The 22,479-nt window shown below is 37.0% G+C and overlaps 1 protein-coding gene across 2 annotated transcripts; it reads right to left on the reverse strand.

Moving 5' to 3' along the window:
- On the reverse strand, positions 1-20,757 carry LOC121734827. Of its 2 annotated transcripts, none has more exons than XM_042125451.1 (7): positions 20,545-20,757; positions 8,050-8,131; positions 6,783-6,905; positions 4,374-4,442; positions 1,856-1,923; positions 1,499-1,672; positions 1-293 (listed from the first exon to the last, which is right to left on the reverse strand). In XM_042125451.1, exons 1-7 carry the CDS (start codon positions 20,677-20,679, stop codon positions 87-89), a joined length of 858 nt encoding a protein of 285 aa, XP_041981385.1. In that variant the 5' UTR covers positions 20,680-20,757; the 3' UTR covers positions 1-86. The 2 variants fall into 2 exon arrangements, with proteins under 2 accessions (XP_041981385.1, XP_041981384.1); XM_042125450.1 differs by having other exon boundaries at positions 4,329-4,442.
- Between the last annotated feature and the right edge of the window lie 1,722 nt (positions 20,758-22,479).

A 22,479-nucleotide genomic window follows, 5' to 3' on the forward strand; every position in this document is an offset into this window, starting at 1 on the left:
TTACGTAGTTGCAACAACCACAGCGCCTTAAATTGAAGTTTAATCATCGTTAAAATTCTCATAAGTGCGGCCGTTATATGAGGTTTTCACCCAGCCTGCTGTATATTAGACTGTACTACCGAGTTGATGGAGTTGGGTGTGGCGACGCTGAAACTGGTGATGAATACGTTGACGATGGTGATGAGGAAGATACCCAGCACCGTGAGGTTGTTGATCTTGTCCGCCTTGCAGATGTCCTTATCGTCCTTCACGTTGTACTGGCTGTTCATGATGAGCCCGACGCCTACCGCGATCTGCGAATGACAAAAGGTGATGAGAAAATGCACACGAACTGCATTACTGTTGCTAATGTGTGCTGTAAAATGCAAGATGTAATAAAACAAAGTGATAATGCCTTACGGTTTGTATGTGTCCTTTATATAGAGTTCACTGTGTAAGTAACAGCGCTGAAAAGCAATTTTTTATGTGATTTGTATGGGTAAGCGCCAATGCGTCATGATTTTTTACATACAAAGATGGAAAACAAAGTTACTCTTTAAGCGCTGCTACTTTCACAGCGAATTCTATCTCTAGGTATAGAGTTCGCTATAATATGGGACCCATACACACCCTAAAGAAGGGGTTCCCAATCCTTTTCAGCCTGCGGCGGCGCAGTTACACGTCACAATATTTTGTCACTATTTTTTGCTATAAGAAAAATATACATAAATAAACACCTTTAACTAATTATTATAGTTAGGTTAGACAGGTAAATAATAATAATAACAATTATTAATAATCTACCTGCTCTACATGATTATTATACTTACTTACTAATTTTATTTTATAATATTTGTGGTTTTGGATAATGATGGAGGATCGACTCACCGGAGGAGGGGCGCCGCCCTCTTGCCTTTCCACGGCGCACCAGGGCGCCGCGCCGCCGCGACGCATCAGTGGCGGATTTACCAATAGGCTAAGTAGGCTGGAGCCTAGGGCGGCAAATTTAGCTCCATTTTTTATCTTACAGAAATAAAAAATCCCACCAAAACATTTCTTGCAAAATATTGCCGAGACAACCACATAAGGTTTACGGTTTCATCATCATCATCATATCAGCCTATAGTCGTCCACTGCTGGACATACCCTGTGAAAAAGATATGAGATCTCATGTAGAGTCAAGCTTCTGAATATACACGGCCTGACTCTACTGACCCTAACTTAAATTCTACATACCAGTAAATATGTATGCCTTCGCCGTTTCGCTACCGCACAGAGTGAAACCTTGTCGTCTCAGTAAAAAGTTTCAAAAATATTTTTGGTGGGATTTGATTGTGAACTAAACTAACGTATTGAATTTCAAAGGTCAGTTATAGGGGCGGCAAAAATAAGAATAGCCTACAGGCGGCAAATTTGTAAATCCGCCACTGCGACGCACACTTTGGAAACCCCTGCCCTAAAGTATGATCATTTAGTTTTGTTACATCCTATAGCTTGTATACCTAGTCTGTAAACTAACCTGGAATATAATACTGAGCGCGATGAACGTCAAACTGGGGTAGTAGTAGGGGTGCGAGGTGGAAGACTCCAGCACGTAGCGCAGCTGGTTGGCGTTGGCGGAGAGCAGCGCCAGGTCCATCATGCCCTGCGCGAGGTTCTTCTTCTGTTGGTACGTGTTCACGTCAGGGATCGACTGGAATTACGAGAGAGGCCATTAATAACGTTATTTTTTTAAGATTATATATTCCATGACAATGCTGACTAGAACACCCGTGAGTGTAAATGAAATATTTCTAGACGAAATTGTCCTGGTTTTTGTAACATCAAACCTGTTTTTATTTTAGGTTGGCAGCCCTATCTTAGAGCAGATGCTTACCCCTGGAATCATGGGTGAGATGGGTCTGTCGCCCTCACCGAAACGTGGCTCGAATCCGTTGGTTCCATCTGCAATGAAATATGTAAAAACATTGTTATTGTTTGTACATAACTTTAGTTAAATTTCAAGTTCCACTCTGAAGGATTAATTATGTAGAAAAAGAAGTATAATAACTAAATATTATAAATAACCGGCGTGAAACAGCGCTTGCGCTGTGTTTCGCCGAGTGAGTGAGTTTACCGGAGGCCCAATCCCCTACCCTATTCCCTTCCCTACTATCCCCTATTCCCTTTCTTACCCTCCCCTATTACCCTATTCCCTCTTAAAAGGCCGGCAACGCACTTGTAGCTCTACTGATGCTGCGAGTGTCCATGGGCGACGGAAGTTGCTTTCCATCAGGTGACCCGTTTGCTCGTTTGCCCCCTTATTTCATCAAAAAAAATATATATCAGATCCAATAGACATAGGTACGTACGAGTAAGTATTTCTTTATGTCAAGAAACAGTTCTATACGTAATAAAACGAAACAATACTACATACATAATTAAGTACCATCGAGGAAATTGATTCCTAGCTGACAGCCCAACGTCACATGGTCGGATTATGTCGGCTGACGTAACTACGTAGGTCTCCATCTGCCTAGGAATCAACTTCTCTGATAGTACAATATTATAATATTAAATATAATATAAAAATTTTGGGACATAACTCTAAAATTAGTACCTAATCGTAGGTATTAAGTTTCCCTGCCATTATTTTGGTCGATCAAATTTGAAATTCTAATTGTTAATTTATGGATATATGTGGCCGACTGCATAATATAATGTCGGTCTGTGCATCACATATTATTCGCGTGCGTCATACTGTGCACTGTGCATGTTTTACTGACGAGGACGTTGTTGTTCATGACAAATTGATAGTCAATAGTCACAAACCACTATAATAATCGCACTCGCCTTGTATGCGCAAAATGAAAAACGTACCAACTCGTATGATGTCAAAAGGAGGGGGGGAGTGTGGATATACATTACGCCTCCGTGGTCTAGTGGTATAGAGCGCGGCTCTTGACTCGGAGGTAGTGGGTTCGATTCCCGCGTTGGAAACATGTTATTTCCAAGTTTGGTTAGGACAATGCAGGCTGATCACCTGGTTGTGTGACAAGTAAAGATGATCCATGCGTCGGATGGGCATGTAAAAAGCCGGTCCTGCGCCTGATCTCTCGCCGGTCGTGTCGGTCTTCCGTCCCACTGGGTTGTGACTTATGAGAGTAAAGGAATAGAGAGTGTTCTTGTGTAGTGCGCACACACTTGGGCACTATAAAATTATTCCTGCGTAGCTGGCCTGGTTTCAACCGGTGTGGGAGCTATTATTATTATTATACTTACATTTATTGTGATCTTATTAAACGAACTAACCTAAATTTTAAAATTGCGTACCTAAAGCTTTTTTGAAAGTTTCGCTTCAGCTCACTTTATATTGAGAGAGAAGTAAAATATGCAGGCTACCTATCTGATGTATATCGATAGATTGTAAAACTAGCGTATTAGATAATATCATTTATATATAAAGGTATTTCGTAAAGATGGTAGCGTCTTAGCGAAATAATATTGAAATCTTAAGAATATAAGATAATTAAATAAAACATGCAAGCGATTAAAGTAAACATATTCATGCAATTAATTTGATAACAATAAAAAAATAACTGGCGTAATACATATTCATGCAAAAATACATGCAGAGACTGAAATATAATGAATAAAAATATATAGGTATAGTGGGAAGTGAAATCTGAGCAAAAGTAAAAATAATGTTTTCAAAATTCCAAATGTTTCAGTGTCATACGCAAAGCGCAACCAGAGGGAGTTTTGTGTAGGGGAAAAAATATTTTTATTTGTTTCATAAAATATTTACATGAGTAGGTTCTTTTCATATCTACTCAAGTCGTGAGGGTGAAAGAGAGAAAGAGGGAGATGATTGAACGAGACATAAATTAAATCTCTGAAAACTATAGATATTCGCAATTGAATCTTATTTTTTACCATGTAGAAAATATTCTTTATGTAGAGCTCATATATACGTATGTTTATAATATTGTAAGAACTTTTGTAACCTACATTCAAGGCAAATAAATTATTATGAATTATGAGCAATGAATGCATAAGCTATAATATGTCTAGAGATTCCGGATTTCCCTGCAGGGTGGTAATTTGCTCTGCAAGATTATTTATCCGCACAACTTTGTAAGTAGGTACTAATTAACATGTATTCTGTGACACAACGAAAAGTAAACTGTAGCACCTCTGTCGTGGGTATCGCAGACACAATAAATGTTCAATTGTTATGCGGCAGCCGGCTGCCGCTTGGGGTTTGATGGGTTAGTGGAGAATGATATTGCCGAAAGGCAGGGAGTACAACATTTTTGGGGACAAAATCCCTCTGGGTGCGCTGCGCTATTTAACGTGCGGCCATTCACCGTATGCAAAGTCGGGCTCGTCGTATGGTGGCCAAGGCAATTTACCGTCGTCGGTGCCAACCCCCTCGTCCAGCATCGGGTGGGTTCCGTCCGACGAGCCGTCCGGCTTGTCGTCTGAAAACAAAAAATACTTTATGATAAATTTATTCATTTTCTCACAAAAGTACAGCACTGATGAAGTGACAATTCTGCATACAACACAGTATCTGTGCCTAGACTAGGCGTTGCCTGTATTTTTTTTAATGAAATAAAGGGGCAAACGAGCAACCGGGTCACCTGATGGAAAGCAACTTCCGTCTCCCATGGACACATGCAACATCAGAAGAGCTGCAGGTGCGTTGCCGGCCTTTTAAGACGTAATAGGATTACAGGGTAGGGGAGGTAAGGAAGGGAATAGGGGAGGGTAGGGAATTGGGCCTCCGGTAATTGGTAAACTCACTCACTCGGCGAAACACAGCGCAAGCGCTGTTTCACGCCGGTTTTCTGTGAGAACGTGGTATTTATCCGGTCGAGCCATAGGCCATGGCCTATAGTGCCTATGCTTATATCCGGAGCTGAGTAGTAATGTAATGGTCATATTGTCGCCAATGATCTGACGTGCGTGGAAAAGAGACAACAATATTTTTGTACGCATTTGAAAGAGACAATAGTATGATATACTGAATCTCTCCCTACCCCGCGACTAGATTTTAGCAGAATTTGATGAAATAACATCTACATTTGCTAACTAAGATCATGCTCATCATCTCTATTTGATACGCTAGTAGATACGTTGAACTTAATTGTTTGCACCATTATCTGCCACCAATGTACCGACCACTAGCCCCGACCTGGTTAGTGGTTGATATCTGTCGGAAACCGCGGTCAAAGTCGTTCTTATCATATTCCCACGTATCTGCGCATTCATTTCTTTTATTATTGTATGTTAAACATAACATAGCGATCAACGCCCTAAGGATCGTCCCAGATTCTCGCGTTAACAAGAAAAACATGATAAACTGCTGAAATATCAGCATTAAGGGACGAAATTAACCTCAATTTTCTGATGCGCTGTATACATTACGAAGATATAATATTTTAATGATAAATAAAATAACTTTCCTCTACCATAATATACTTGGTGAAAAATAAACAAAATATAGTGGCAAATGTAGCAGGTAACGTTGGAGAGCCATGCTTCGGCACGAATGGGCTGGCTCGACCGGAGAAATACCACGGGCTCACAGAAAACCGGCGTGAAACAGCGCTTGCGCTGTGTTTCGCCGAGTGAGTGAGTTTACCGGAGTCCCAATCCCCTACCCTTTTCCCCCTGCCCTCCTCCATTTCCTTCCCTACGCTCCCCTATTCCCTTCCTTACCCTCCCCTATTACCCTATTCCCTCTAAAAAGGCCGGCAACGCACCTGCAGCTCTTGTGATGCTGCGAGTGTCTATAGGCGACGGAAGTTGCTTTCCATCAGGTGACCCGCTTGCTCGTTTGCCCCCTTATTACATAAAATAAAAAAATAGCAGTTACCTACTCCAAAAATATATTATTACACTAAAGTACTAAACCTATGGTTTTAATAGACAATATTTTGTAAAAAATAAAATACACAGACTTACTCATAGTCACTACCACTTTATGAACCATTGTCACAAACCAGCAAACTAAAATCTACCAACAATATGAGACGCAACTAAAAACTGATTTCAATTAATGTATTTCTGAATCAAATTCAGAATTTATTGATGTATTTTCCAATTTTCACACATTTCACTGTTGAAAAGCGATTTGTTTGTTCAAAGACCTCTTAACTACTACGAGTATAACGCTAAGTGCTTAACCACTTAAGTAGCAAACTTTACCTTAATATGATTCAGGTTTGTTATTGTTAATTTTCTTGCAAGCATTATTGTTTATAATAATTAAGTTTGTGGTCAATACGGCAGTAATAATTAAGCATCGATCACCTTGGAGAAGACGTATTTCGAATGAATAGGCTCTATCAGAGGGGTACTTTGAGCTCATAGAAAACTAGGGTTTAGGTAATAACGATTGCTAGTACTTTTTAACAGAAGTTGAAGAATCAAAGAACTTTGTTAACTTTATTGTATTGTTTTCAGAATTTTAATTTGCAAATTTTATCCTTACTGAACACATAGCTGGGTCGTTACAAAATGGTATCTGAAGGCTCAACTTGGTGTAAGTTGAGTCTTTAGAGACCATTATTTGTCTGAGTTGCGGAATGGAATGGAAGTGACGTTTTGCAACGAAACTATATAGCACAATGAACTTTATGTCAACAGTATAACGCACAAATTATAAATACGAGCGAAAAAAATTGGACGCGCATCTCCTGCGGAATTCTCGAGAATTCTCCGGTGCCAATTCCCATCTCATGAGCCGAAATTAACGCGTCCATTCCGTCCATTTGAGCCTAAGATTTAAGTAATGAAATATAGTTACCACTTACCATCATCATGTCCAGGTTTGTCGTTGTTATTGTTGTTGGGCTCGAGCAGGCCATCGTCGATGCCGGGGTAGGGGTCTGGGGTGGTGGCTCGGGTGGAGTCGCCTAGGTCGTCTATCTCTGGACCTGGAGACACAGCAGTAAGCCAATAAATGATACAAAAAAAATTGTTTCAATTTGAAATTCGAATTAGGAATTTGCAGTGGATAAATATAGAATACTGGAAACCCTGTAATAAAATGATGAGTTCTTGTTGTGTCTTTACTTGTTAAAGACTAAAGAAGATAACGAGGAGGTCATTAACGTTATAGGTTAGGTACCCAGTGCTTAAATTTTGTTTGCAGGTATCAACAGAGAAATCAAGTTAATTGTGATCGAGTTATGTCAAACTCAGTGAGTAGATCACGATGAACATTTTACATACATAACCTAAAAAAATTACATCCCGCCATCTGATCAATTTCTCAGATTCTAATATTTATATACTTATGTAGCTTTCACCTTTTATATAATACAATAACCAATGTGATTTTGATGAATAAGTATAATTACTCAATTGTATTGGGAATTAAATCACCCAAAAAACCAGTCCAACCTTTAGCGGATCTGCAAAACGTCACTCATTTAAATATTTCAAAATTGAATGGCACAGGATTTCCTGTGGACAACAAGGAAAAAGTTTTGTAATTCTAATGTTATTATGTGAAAACAGATGCCAGTTCTATGTAACATGATTCATGTAGATTGTGGAGGGTAGACTTGTAGACTGTCGATTCCATGCATTAGTAGTTGCAACTTTAATGAATTTTTTAAATTAGTTTTTAAATGCCGTCATGATATCTACTCGTATCAGGAATCAGGATGGAAAGATAGATAGAAAGAAATAGACTCTGAATACCCGCTACATCAAAGGTGTTTCCGGCCTTGCTTCTATATTGTATGATTTGAGGTAGGTCGACACTGTGGAAAACTTCGGAGAACGCACGGCGCAGCACGTTAATGTAACTTGGTTTCGGTTGTGTTTGTGTTTAAGACTGGGTTGCACCAACTAACTTTAACTTTAACTACAGTGCAAAGTGTCAAATCTTTGGTTAAAGTTAAATATGGCGTCCTTACCTCCGCTCATACGTGAATTTCTCCGGTTAAAGTTAAGGTTATAGTTAAAGCTAAAGGACGCCATATTTAACTATAAAAATAACTTTAACTTTAACTTTAACCACGCCTCTGGTGCAACCCAACCTTAGTGTTGTTTAATAGTTGAGTGTCTTACCAGCAAGTGGTGGTGTGGGCTTGTCTTTCTCCGGCTCGAGTAGTGGCTGTGACGGTGTGTCGTCTCGACGGCTGTCTTTGGTCTGAAACAATACACCTTATGAGAGATAGAGTCGTGTTTTCTTCTAACTTATTTCAATGGTATTTTACTCAAAAGATTAAAATTCAATCTCTTTTCATTATCTTTTAATTCTTTATTATTAAGTACACATAATAATATACAATAGTTTAAACTACGCATCATGTATAATATTATCTATTAAGTATTTCTGAAGAGTCAACGAAAGACCAAAATACCAGTCACAGTCTTGACTCTACAATCTACATTTAAGTACCTCGGGGCCAATTTGGATAAAACCCATGGTTTTTATGGGAAATGCAGCTATATCCGAGTAGGTTTTAGGTTTTCCCTGTTATGAATGTAATAATATTATATTAACAACCTTTTTCTTAACCATCGCGTAGCCACTGCGCTGAAAGCTTTAGAAAGGTGGAACTTACGAGCTTTGTTTTGTTGTCCACACGTTTTGTTCCTTATATAGTTACCGTAAATACTTTAGTAATGATATAATAAAAAACATTGATATTATCATTCACTGGAATACCTAAATATAATGTTTTGTTTGTAGATAATGGCAACTGGTAAGGCTTCGACGAACGGTACTTGTCGACAGCACGAGTCGACGGCATTCGACAGCAGACGCTGGATTTATTTTTCATTGTTTGCTTTGACAGCAGTTGACGGCTGCCATCGACAAGTGCCGTTCCTCTAAGCGCTTGGCTCTCTTAAATATATTTCTATAAGCTGAACAATGCCGTCTCTAATATTGTTGTTGTATTGCGCACAGATAGACAGGATAATGTGTTATCCTTGATAATATTAATAACTTCATCACACATTTTCCTGTTATTAAATACCATTTAACCTGAACAGCGTACGTAGGTACATAATATTTTATCTAAAACACCATCACAAAATGGCACAGACGTAGGTTATCCAGAACCCACAAGGATAGGTGGTGCCACATAATCTTGCATCATGAATGTAAATGAATTTATTTTAAAATGGGAACATCAAGTTAAGTTAATCCTATCCACAACTTTTACCTACTAAAAAAAATAATTTACTTAGATATTTTTTAAATCACAAACTTACTGCCACACTCAGAAACGAAAAATTTAATTTAATTAAATGAAGAATTTTACTTAAGCTCATTGGCATAAGAATCTATACATAAGCTCCATACATTATCTGTCAAACTCTTCATTAAATTTAATAATCATTAAATGTCTCCGAGTGCGGCAGTTAACGATGTTTTCAGCAATTTATTTAATCAAAAATTTAATTTACTTATCAGCAATAAAGGAAATTAATCCAGTGAAAGTTTAGCACTAAAAACGTTAAGTCGTAGATTTAGAAGAGTACCTGTACTTAGCTTACATTACAGTTTCTGAGAAGCTCTTTGTTTCAAAGCTACATAAGTATTTAATTGGCACAAGCAGTGAAAACCCCCTCTGGGCTCTGACCACGCACTGCGCCTACGCACCGTATCTGTGCCCTATATTTCACAATTCTCATGAACTGTCTGTGTTCTGCGTAATGACTCATGACTGGGATTCCCTAGGGATTCCTTACTTGGTTGAATAAAAATTAAGTTCATTAATAAGGTCCTATAAAAGTTCTTGTTCAAGTGGTAAATGTTCTAAATTTAATGTATGTCTCTTCATAATAATCACTGAGGCTGTTTATACACGGCGCCGCAGCGGCAGCGGCACCGCTGCGGTGGCGGTGCCGCGGCCGCTGTGGCACGTGTGTAAACACCCTTAGAGCTTGAAGCTTGTTGCAACGCAAGCATGAAATCTGAAAATTTTTTGGTTGGGTGTTATAAGTTTGACATCTTTGTGTCTGTTTCTAGGTATATAGCATTGTGGCTCTCTAACAAAAAATACGATCAGGATTTTTCACACTGTCTAGTATTCTTAGCTATAATTCATCATCAACAGCTTAATGCCAACAGCACAATATCAGAAACTAACAGATTGTACAAGAAGGGCAAATTCATTAAATGATTTAATACTCTACTATTTTAGCAATTTATATCTCAATAAAGAACGCGATTATTATGTCCTATACCGTTGAACCAGTGATTCATAATTCACGTCAGCTCAGGGTCGACGTGAATCACGTTAATTACGGGACAGACAGAAGCTGGGTTTTACGTGTTTCACGTGAAAGTACGGGAACTCTACATAGCGTAAGGACTTTTCTGTCGTTGTTAATTGAACCGATATAAACTGGTTTCTTATAGGAGTTTCCCATATTTGGTTTCTCAGAATGCAGTCTTTACCAGTTCATTTGTACCATTTAGTGGAACAAACTTCTTAAAAATTGGAAAGAGTTACCTTCACTGTTTTGACGTCACATTCAAATGTTTGTGAGGTTGCGTTTTGAGCCAGGAGGCTTAGCCACCACGTTTTCTCAGATAATGTAGCTTGAAAAAGGAAAAAGACAAAATCACCAAATAATTCAGTCTTGAGGAGATTTCTCCGAGTTAGTTCATAAACCGGTGACAGATATTGTAGTAGATTAGAGCAAAAAAAATCTTGTACATACATTATCTATAGTCACTTTGCTATCATAGTCTTCTGTTGTTAGTTTTAACAATCCTTTATTATTTAGGTCCACGCTGTAATAATTACTCTGTCTAGTTATCACGGCAAACGAGTTCCGCTTGAATTGCTTGATATTTAAAACTTGAAAATCTTTTATGGCGTCCGTATTGGGGACTTTTCGTTTTCCGCCATTAAAACTGATTAACATTAGATAATCAGTTTTAAGTTTATTGACCTAAAAAAGGTCCTTTTTGTAATTTTGTTCCCATTAAGTACATGTCCGTGTAATTAAAAGTAGATTAAATAATTTAAAAGTCGCATTAGCAATCATTTTAAGTTGTAAAGTATCTGGCACTCTTTGGCCTGGCAGATTTTGTGAACCTTAACAAAAAAAAATCCATACATCTAAGTATACTATAATTTTGTTTTCGTTTTTATACATATAACATAAGTATCTCATGTAAGACTAAATGACAAAGATACAAGCGGTAATTTAGTTTAGCAACATGCAAGTGGTGACAATGAATAATTCCTGGACTTCTGCCAGCTGATTTTAAGAATGAATGCGATCTTATATTTAAAATTGTTTCGAAGAATTCAAACCTTATGGGGCTGGAATAAAAGTCATTTCACAGGTAAAACTATACTTGTATTCTTTTTTGGTACATTGCACGGCATCTCTTATGTTCGTTATTATGACAATTGATAAGCTAATTGACTAAGCTTAAGTGTACCAGTGAATCTATGTGTATGTGTTTAGCCCGGAGACTGAATATGCGAAATTCGGCCATTGGTTTTAATCACTATTCACTACTTGACCCTTGCACTCGCGCTGTATTTAGCTATCTTGTTTCAACGACAAAAGCAAAATTTACGCATATAGTAAGTGACAGAAACACGTATCAACAATCCTTTGGAAAAAATAGATGGTGTATGAAAAACCACAATTGCCGAATACCATTATAACGTTCAATCTACCTTACGATAATCTCATGACTACTTTGCTCATTTGAATAAAATAAATAAATGTAAGCGGAAAATATAATTAAATTTTCATGAATAAATTATACCGTTGAGGAAAATGGAAAATGCTTGATGAAAAACCCCAACGCAGACGTTGCCAAAATATGTAGCTACAAGAAAACGATTGGATTTTGCGCCAAAACTATAATAATTATGTTTATATATATATTTAAATTGACTTGAATTTGTGCTCCTTTTTCCTGGTATCATATTTTATTTTATTTTAGATATCTAATGCGCGTGTTACTTTAATATCTAATAGCGGAAAAACGATTAGTAATATAAATAAACAATCGTCCTACTAAAACAAGAACAGTAGATAACTAAGATAGCTGGTAATTAGTAAGTACATAACACAACATATAATTTTGTATTTTCATCAATAAAATTACCGAAGGTCCTATTTTGTCTCCGGGACTCCAACTTTGAATGTCTTCGGAGTTCGGCAGTTTGAGCGTGAAATTGAGACTAGGAATAGGATTTATATTTTATAATATTAAACTGGAGGGTGTTATACTGTGCACTGACTAAATTAATATAGTAAAGTAATATAATCGATTACAGATGGTTCAATGTCAGAATAAACGTGGGCGCCGTCCGATGACCCGAGCGTATCTCGCACCTTGTTCATGACTTCATAAGCCCCTACCTTCCGCGTTGTTTTTGTGTCATTGCCATCATCATGAGTTTGTTAACTGTCATCGCGATCAGCATTTACAATACTCTAGAACTGTCAGCAGTTCGGCAATCCGCATGAGTTGCGCATCTATTTAGCGTGTGGCAAGTGGCAACCGTCCATCCATGCTATAGGTCTACTAGGATCTGATGGCAAATTTTGATGGCGGATTTTCAAAAAATATCCTTGATCATTGGATAAATATTTATATTATTTTGCATGTTTCACACGCAGAATCAGCCGCTTTAAGAAAAAAAAGGATCAAATGTTTTATTCCAGTTACACCGGTATTGCTAGAGTCAATTTCTTTTCTCACTTTTTGCCATCAGATTCTGGTAGACCTATACATAATTACTTCAAATGTGTGTATATCTTTTTCATTACCTCTTCATACCAATTTAAAAAGATCGGATAAAACTTGAGGATGGATCTGGCAGTACCCATTCAATATACCAAATCCATACTAATATTATAAATGCGAAAGTGTGTCTGTCTGTCTTTTACCGCTGAACCTTTTTGGCCGCTGAAATTTGGCATGGAAATACTTTGAGTCCCGAGAAAGGACATAGATTAGTTAAAAATGTACGGTTCCCGCTCGATAAACGAATTTTGGCGCAACGGAGTTGCGGGTGTAATCTAGTTCATCATGATTCATTTACATATCCATCGAATTATCTTGTAATGTATTGTTAGTGTAATATGAACGCAACCCAATGTTTTGTTTATTGTAACATTTTAATGTACTCGATACTTATGTTGGCAACCCACATCTATAATTTGTACTCTGTGTAAAATGTCTCACTAAAATTATCTATGTTCTGTTCTCTGTGTGGTTCGATCTCTGTTTGTACAACTTACAAGTGCAGAATAAACTGTATGCAATTTTTCAAGTAGTTTCATATATATTTTCACCAAAAACACCAAAATATTAACATGGTAGCAGAGCGTGGTTACTGGAGAACAAATTGAAAATACCGAAACTTGAAAAACCGAGCGGATTTATCTGCTGCACTGAAGTAAGATCGCGCCGACCAAAGCCACAGGTAGCCATTTTTGTGTACCGACGTGCTCATAGAAGACAGAACACGATTACCGGCGTGGCGTGTGCTAACACAAGGAATAATACACAAAGAAGATGTCGATTACAGGTCATAATCCATTTCACATAGACAGACTTGTTGGACGAGACAATTACACAAGTTGGAAGTTCGCCATCCAAGCATATTTCGAACTGGAGAACTTGTGGGATTGCGTCGCCGGAACCAACACCGATAGCGTGAAGGAAACCAAGGCAAAATCTAAGCTTATACTACTGTTAGATCCGATCATCTATGTACACGTGCAGAACGCGACCACGTGTAAAGAAGTTTGGCAGTGCTTAGAAAAAGCTTTCGATGACAGCGGACTATATAGAAGAGTTGCCTTGCTACGAGACCTCATCACGACAACGTTAGAATCATCTCAGAGTGTAGATGCTTACATAAATAAAATCATGTCAACGGCCCACAAGCTTAGAAATATTAATTTTGATATCAATGAAGAATGGCTCGGGACCCTGATGTTGGCTGGCTTACCGGAGACATATAAACCTATGATAATGGGATTAGAGAGCTCGGGAATCAAAATAAATGCTGATTCAATAAAGACAAAGCTCCTACAGGAAGTACAATGCTCAGATAACACAGCATTTTATGTTAAGAAAAAGGGAATTTATGGAAATCCGAACAAAAATAAGTCTAATATGGGACCCAGATGTTTCAACTGTAATAAGCGAGGACATTTTGCCAAGAAATGTCGCACTCAAAAGAAAAAGAAGCCGCAAAATTCAGAAGATACTAAAATAACTAATAGTTTTATTGCAGCATTTTCAGCTTCTTCACAGAAAATGAATCCGGACCTGTGGTATGTGGACTCGGGCGCCTCCATGCATATGACCAACAGAAGCGATTGGATGTATGATGTGACAAGTCCTCCGATACCTGCCATAACTGTTGCCAGTAAGACACCACTTCCTGTGGAAAGTATGGGAAAGGTTAATTTATTAATGAATGGAGATGAAAATTGCAAAATTCAGAGAAGCAGTGGGATGTCTTATATACTTGGCTCATGTCACACGACCTGATATTGCATATGCAGTTAGTAAATTGAGTCAGTTCTGTAACAATTCAGGATATCAACATTGGCTTGGAGTAAAAAGGGTCATGCGATACCTGCAAGAAAGCTTCTATTTCATGGAACTCATGTAAACAGCAGACTGTGGCGCTGTCTACAGCTGAGGCAGAATACATGGCAATGGCTTCAGCCACGCAGGAGGCTCTGTGGATCCAGCAGCTGCAGACTGAACTTGGACGTCCTAGTGAGAGTGCTCTTGTTATTTATTCTGATAACCAAAGTGCTATAAGACTGGCATCGACTGACTGTTATAAACCAAAGACTAAACATATAGATATTCGATTACATTTTCTTAGAGATAATATCGCTGATTGTAAAGTTAAATTTTTATTTGTAAATGGTTGTTATATGGTGGCAGATAATTTAACTAAAGGTACTACATATGAAAAGCATTTGTTTTGTATAAATCGAATGGGTTTGCGTTCAGCAGGGAGTGTTAGTGTAATATGAACGCAACCCAATGTTTTGTTTATTGTAACATTTTAATGTACTCGATACTTATGTTGGCAACCCACATCTATAATTTGTACTCTGTGTAAAATGTCAATTGTCGTTGTCACTAAAATTATCTATGTTCTGTTCTCTGTGTGGTTCGATCTCTGTTTGTACAAGTGCAGAATAAACTGTATGCAATTTTTCAAGTAGTTTCATATATATTTTCACCAAAAACACCAAAATATTAACATGTATATTAAACTGTAACAACTATCGCAAACGACGCTTGTCACAGTGAACACTAGAGGAGCCACAGGAGCGTTGTGACTTGTTAGCTGTAGAATGTATGTATGTATGTTATCTCATAGTTAAAATCGCCTTGTACATCCATATTAGGGGATGCCCACTGTAAATATGATTAAAGTGACCTTGACAATGATTATTCAACTCACAAAAAACCTAGGTTACTAATTATGTGTCACAATAAACACGTACGTACAAACATTACAATTAAAATAGACGTAAAAGACTCCCGGTCAGATTCTGGGAGTCTATCAGATCTATTTAAATTGTTTTTCGTATTTCTATAGAGTTTTGTCGCTATTATTTACCTTGACTAGCTTTTGATTTGTTTTGATTTAATAGAGAAAACTCAGAAATTAGTATCTTTGGGCCAATTTTTATTGACGACTTAAATCGAGATGTGAGCACTGCGCACTGAGCACACAATATAATTCTTTAAAGCAATAGTTTTATAATTTATTTGTGTCGGATGTTAATTAACTTCGATAAAATAAAATTGGGTTAATAATTATATTGGTTTACTTATTGGTTACAGAGCAGGTCAAGGCAACGTGTACATTACACATACCTACTATACAATTTGTAGAGTAGGTACTAGCTCAGAACGAGTAAAAACTATTAACAGATAACTAGGTAGCAGGTAATACAGGTACTTACTAGTATTTTATGTAAAATATATTATGCAGTTAACACACACTAATAGTAACATAAACTATAGTAGCTTATTTTCTATATGAGTCGTGTCTGGCTGGTGGCTGCTTGGAATATTATGACGTAATGAAATCTTTATGTACATTTAATAATATTATTACTTATAACTTAATCAGTTTTTAACAGTTATACTCTCTTACTTTTTTTTTAACCCCCCGTTAAATATTAACAGGGGTGTTATAATTTTGACGTGTCTGTCTCTCTGTTTGTCTGTGTATGTACAAAATCTTGTATATTTGGGTCACTAGCTGCTGCTCCCTTCAAAAAGCAATGGGCTTGACTCTAAATTTTAATGTGCCTATTTAAAGTAAAAAATCCAAATTAATTGAAATAACTTTACAGGTAATAATGGTAGCCGGTAGGTAAGTGCAGTGGACGTTTTTTCCTTATTTTAATTGTTTCTACCGGTCACGGTGGACAAAACCCGTATAATTATGTAGTTAACACAATTATCTCGCACGTAACGACAATGAGACTAATTTGGGGACCCCATTTAAATGTCAGGAAAATGGTATTCTATGTTATATACTTATATATTATTATACTGTGTATTTTAACAAAGCAATATTAAACATACACAACAGCTGTAGTCTGTATTTTTTTTTTTAATAAGGGGGCAAACGAGCAAACGGGTCACCTGATGGATAGCAACTTCCGTCGCCCATGGACACTCGCAGCATCAGAATCATAGCGTTAGAGCTGCAGGTGCGTTGCCGGCATTTTAAGAGGTAATAGGGTAGGGGAGGGTAGGGAAGGGAAGGAAAGGGAATAAGAGAGGTTAGGGAAGGGAAGGGAATAGGAAAGGGTATGGAAGGGAATAGGGTAGGGGATTGGGCCTCCGGTAAACTCACTCACTCGGCGAAACACAGTGCAAGCGCTGTTTCACGCCGGTTTTCTATGAGCCCGCGGTATTTCTCCGGTGGAGCCGGCCCATTCGTGCCGAAGCATGGCTCTCCCACGTGAAATATACCCTTACTCTCGTTAGGGGTGTCTGGCAGTGGGAAGCCACTGTCAAAAGTGTCCGTCAGTGGAAGACGAGATTTATACAGCAGACAGCTATCTCAAAGAAAATAATAAAAACTTTCAGCATTTATGAAGACGATAGTCTGATTGTCGCTGGCTCTTGCTCTATAATATTAATATTAATATTAATTATAGGTCTACCAGAATCTGATGACAAAAAGTGAGAAAATAAATGGACTCTAGCAATACCGGGGTATTTGGAATAAAACATTTTGATCCTTTTTTTTTCTTATAGTGGCTTTGTGTGTTAAACATCAAATATAAAAAAATATCAAATGTTCAAGGATATTTTTTGAAAATCTGCTGTCAAAAATTGCCATCAGATTCTGGTGGACCTATAGTATTCAAAGTTCGATTCGATTAGTAATTACTATACTATACGTGAAATTTTGTGCCACGTATAGTATAGTAATTACTAATTAGTAACATCAGAAGTATTTTGCTAAACATTTAATTTTCTGGACGATATGAAAAAGATAATTATTTAACTCGGCAGACCAAAAAGGTTGCAGATCGCAGACGAGATCAGAAAGTTTTTGTGAACTCGATGCAGAACCAGTTTAACGAAATTGGTCTTATCGTAACCTTGCCGAAAAGCTGGATGTTGAAGTCTGAGAATGGTTGGATTCCTTTCAAGTCATAACTTTCAGCTTGCCGGGTTATTTCCCGAACCGGTGGTAGGCACCATGTAGACTTTTTGAAAACATTAATTTTGTTTCAAATTTATTCAGAAATAAAACAATTTTTACTTACTTTATTTCATCTCAAAAGATAAAATAAAATAAATTTAGTAATATTGCTGTCTACACTAGTGTAGAAAATCACTATTAACGACTTTCTTTAACTATGCAGTGACGAATTGGTAGACAAAAAAAAAATTAAGAATGACGAATAAATAATAATGTAGAAGATTTAGAATACAAGGCACAACATAGTTAGCACTATAGAGTGCAATGGACAGTGCAGTGTGACAAATGAAAAGTATTGTTAGAATTTAGCTAGAATAGACAAAAACCTGTCGAGCAACAAAAACGTAATTATTTACGTTGCCAAACGGCATCGTAACCTTGGCCGAACATAAATTACAATAGAGGTCATCGACACAAACAAATTCAGACAACTTCTATAAATAACACTGAACTCTCTTTTGCCGAAGTCGGATAACACGAAGAAATACGTAAATATATTTAACCTTAAAGGATGATGTTTTAATAAAACGATGACACAAATTTTAGTGTGTTGTTTCACGAAAGTCCAAAGGAGGGACGGAAGGAAAATGGTTTCGAAACTATAAACTACGAAAACCCTAAAAACTTCTACATCGTCCCCGTGCGCCAAGCATTTCAAATCATTTCAAGAAAGAGATAGAGTTTCATTCAAAATTAACTTTCCATTCCAGTGATTCAACTCTACAAAAATAAACTTTTACTTGTATAGACAACAACAAATTGACAATATAGAGTACGAGCTTTTGCCCGCGGCTTCGCTCGCGTTAAGAAGTATTATTATATACAAACTTTCATCCCCTATTTTACCTTCTTAGGAGTAGAATTTTTTAAAATCCTTTCTTAGCGGATGCCTGCGTCATAATATCTACCTGCATGCCAAATTTCAGCCCGATCCATCCAGTGGTTTAGGCTGTGCGTTGATAGATCACTATGTCAATCAGTCAGTCACCTTTGAGTTTTATATATATAGATAGACTCTATATTGTAAATTTGTTAAGAATGTCCGTTGTAATATGATCGCGGGGGTTTTTCCTCGGTACACTTTCATATTCGAATACTCATGAATGTTAATATGAAAATGGCTGCACGCCACGCCGAGAAAAAACTTCATTAAAACAACATTACTACTCCAAGCTAACCAGCTAAAAATGCAACGAAATATTTGGAATTAAATTGGTAATAATATGTAATGTTTTATGGACATAACTTACTGATAACTGACAAACTTAATATATTTGAACTTGCTGTATATATCTGCTGTGCCGAATTTTTTTACCGCGTCTTTATAATTCAGAACTAAAAGGATATACACTCATTAAATGGAGAGGGAATAGATAGACTAACTTTCACATTGATTAATTTTAATATTAACGTTAACATGGGTATTACAGATATCGCGAAATATTTGTACCGATAATTAGTATTTCCAGACACGAAAAAAAATTGAAACTACAATCCGCAAATCGCAAGATACATTATAAATTTAAGATTTGGATACTCAACTTCAGAAATTGAATAGATTCATCAGGACAAAACCAACGACAAAACATATAATTTAAGTGTAAATTTCTGACAAAAATGTAAATGTATACGGTCGAATTGAGAAACCTCCTCCTTTTTAATCTCGGTTAAAACGTAAGCATCGATTACAAAGTATTGTATCAGTGATAAAGACATCACTGAGCATATAGCTGAGACGTGAGTATTGAGATGCTAATTGTGTTAAACACATATTTGGACGGTTTTCGTAACAAACCCTAGTTTTGCGCAACTATAGGCCATTGAACTCAACAAGTCATGCGAGCAACAATAAGGTAGCCTTGTGGACGATTTACTACGGAAGTACTTTGCTACATACCTTAATATTACCAATACTACGGAAACAAGTTCCTATCTGTTGGAGTATTTTATTGAACACTGCGCTAAAAGAATACTTGTATAATGCTAAAATATTACAACACGCAAAATATTGCATGTTGCTACCATAGAGATTCTTAAAAACGAGATGCCTATTCAACTTCGTGTCATAAAAACGTTTTTGATCTAATATTCCCTTAAATATAATTATCAAAATAGATTCGTCTGTTTGCATTATAGCTATAGATACTGAACGGGCACATCAAAATTTTGTCTATGGAGGGTGTATCGGTCGGGGGTTAAAAAGACATCAACGAAATCGCATGCTTAAAAACTTAACTTTTTTAAGTAACTTAACTATTCATGAAACGATCAAGAAAAATTTGTACCATACATGCAAGTAATCGTATAATATTTTGTTTTATTAACAACATGATAAAAAGAAAATAAAAAGTTATCTACCTCAACAGTCAACCTATATGACCTGTGACTACAATAATTTATTACCAGCTCAACAGAACAGTATATTTCATACATAAATGGCTATGTACTCAGTTAATTAAACAAAGAATTGTCTGCTTGATGCTTCAAGGTTTCTCGGAATTTCTTACGAGTTTCTCACAACTTCTCACGGATTTCTTATAATTTTACAATTAAATTATTTTTCTCACTCGGGAAAATACCAGCTTAAAATTCTTTAAGAACATTGCTAAAATAGAGCCAATTTTTTTCGAAACATTTTCACCCATGCCGTACGTTATCACCTTTAAAATTCGAATATTTTTTAATTATTATTTGTTCGAACCAAATTCGACATTTTAATCTAGTTTTAGGCCATAACTTTCAACCTGAGGGCTTGTTTTATAATAATAATATTTCAATAATTACAACGTACTAGGAAAATAAATAGTCCTTAATAGAGTTCCACCAACATAGTTTCTCATAAGATACCTACTGGTTCCGTTCTTGTCCTCTCGTTGGCTATGAGATGTGTATCAAGTCTGTTGACAGGAGATGTAGGGGTCCCGAACACCATCTCGACCGCATTCAAGTCTAACCTCGGTCCGTTACGAGAATTCGGTGAATTCATATTCACAAACACTTTATTGCACTAAATAAAAACTTTTATTTATGAATAATTTTCGGCGAGAAACGCGTGCGCGCGGCTCTGCGGTAAACGCTACTGACTAGTATTTTGTTTGGTTTCATTCACTTGTAATGAGTTGATAGCTATAAATAAGTCATTGTGCGACTAAATTATGATGGCGCAGTTCCCACACTTTTTGGCTACGCACGCATGTTTTGTAATTTGGTAGCATAATGATCTCTACATATTATTAAGCAACTAATTTGGAATGGTGTTGCTATATTGAGAGGTTTACAAATGTAGGGTTTTAATTTTGGTAGCATAATATACACCGCAGATAGTATGTTCAACTCTTAATCATCTGCCCAAGTGTGTACTGCGCACACACTTGGGCACTATAAAATTACTCCTGCGTAACTGCAGGCTTGGTTTAAATGAAACTGGCCACAGTCACCGAAACCGGTGTGAGAGTATTATATTTTAGTATGAATAGATGCAGGTTATCTATTCATGATCTAAGGTGAAGAGTTTTTAGATCCTTTAGATATTCTAATACTTATTATAAATGCAAAAGTGAGTACCTGTCTGTTACATCTATTATCCCGGAGAAATGTACGGTTCTCACGCGATAAATGAATTACTACGCAACGGAGCTGCGGGCCTCAAATAGTTTATAATAATTAATAAGTAATAAGAATACAGTCAAGGGTTCCCACACAAATCTGCGCTTTCGCATCGCATCGCAAATATCTGCAACAAAACTCATAAGTAATAAAAATAACATGGCGATGCGAATTGCGATGCGATGCGAATTCGCCCTAAGAAACAGCGCAGTTCACAGGTTTCCCCTTCATCGCGTCATAAGTTATAACTCATAGCTTATTATGACGCGTCATTAAGTTAAGTAACACATAAAATGGCCCCAAGACCCAAAATAACCTTAAAGTAGATCCTTAAGGTCTGCTTCGTTCAATCTTTAGTTGAAATAATGACCATATAATAAAATCGTAGGAAACTCAATTCTGTACATTGAATATTTTTGAAAAATAATACTTGGAACGTGATCTACAATCGATATGGAAGCCAAAAATATAGTTTTAAGAATTTTTGTCTGTTTGTCTGATTGTCTGTTTGTCTGTTGTCTGTATGTATGTACGGGATAAACTCAGAAAGTATTGGATGGATTTACTTCAAATTTTGCACGAATATTACTTAGAGGTCGGGTCAACACATAGGCTATATGTTATTACGATATCGCCTAGGGTGGGGGGAGGGGCTCAAGTTTCAATATTTTTCGTTTTTTGCTCATATCACTGTGCGTTGTAGAGAAAAAAAGTTCCGTACGTAATGAAAGATCATAAAATTTTCGACAAATTTCTCTTTTACACTTTGTCTCTATCTCCACTCCTTGCCTTGCTATGAGCTTTTATCTATCTTTGCTATACAGATTTCGAGTGTTGTTTGATTTATATGCAGCGAGCTTCGGCACCGGTCGCTTCTTGGGGGGGAGGGGGGGGGGCTCCGCCCCCCCCCAAGAAACGACTAACCTAACCTGGGTTAGGTTAGTCCCCCTTCCAATTTTTTTCTTTCAACAAAACGATGTCGCGGAGACATATTTCTCCTTTTTTAAGAACAAAGTTAAAAACTACACTAAACATACGGTTTTCGAGTGTCATTTGATTTGGGACGAGATCTACTATGCTGACGCGGACGAAGTCGCGGGCACCAGCTAGTGTTATAATAATATTATGTTAATAATTTTTCATCGACAAATAATAATTATCATTTCACAAATTACTCATT

Source organism: Aricia agestis, chromosome 16 (genome assembly GCF_905147365.1).
Source record: "Aricia agestis chromosome 16, ilAriAges1.1, whole genome shotgun sequence".
Classification (NCBI taxonomy): domain Eukaryota; kingdom Metazoa; phylum Arthropoda; class Insecta; order Lepidoptera; family Lycaenidae; genus Aricia; species Aricia agestis.

Coding starts and splice junctions, on each gene's coding strand:
- LOC121734827 (XM_042125450.1), bottom strand. CDS start 20,679: ATGAATTCACCGAATTCTCGTAACGGACCGAGGTTAGACTTGAATGCG. Junction 1,673..1,855: donor TCTCACCCATGATTCCAGGG/GTAAGCATCTGC, acceptor TCGTAATTCCAG/TCGATCCCTGACGTGAACAC. Junction 294..1,498: donor CGCTCAGTATTATATTCCAG/GTTAGTTTACAG, acceptor TGTCATTCGCAG/ATCGCGGTAGGCGTCGGGCT.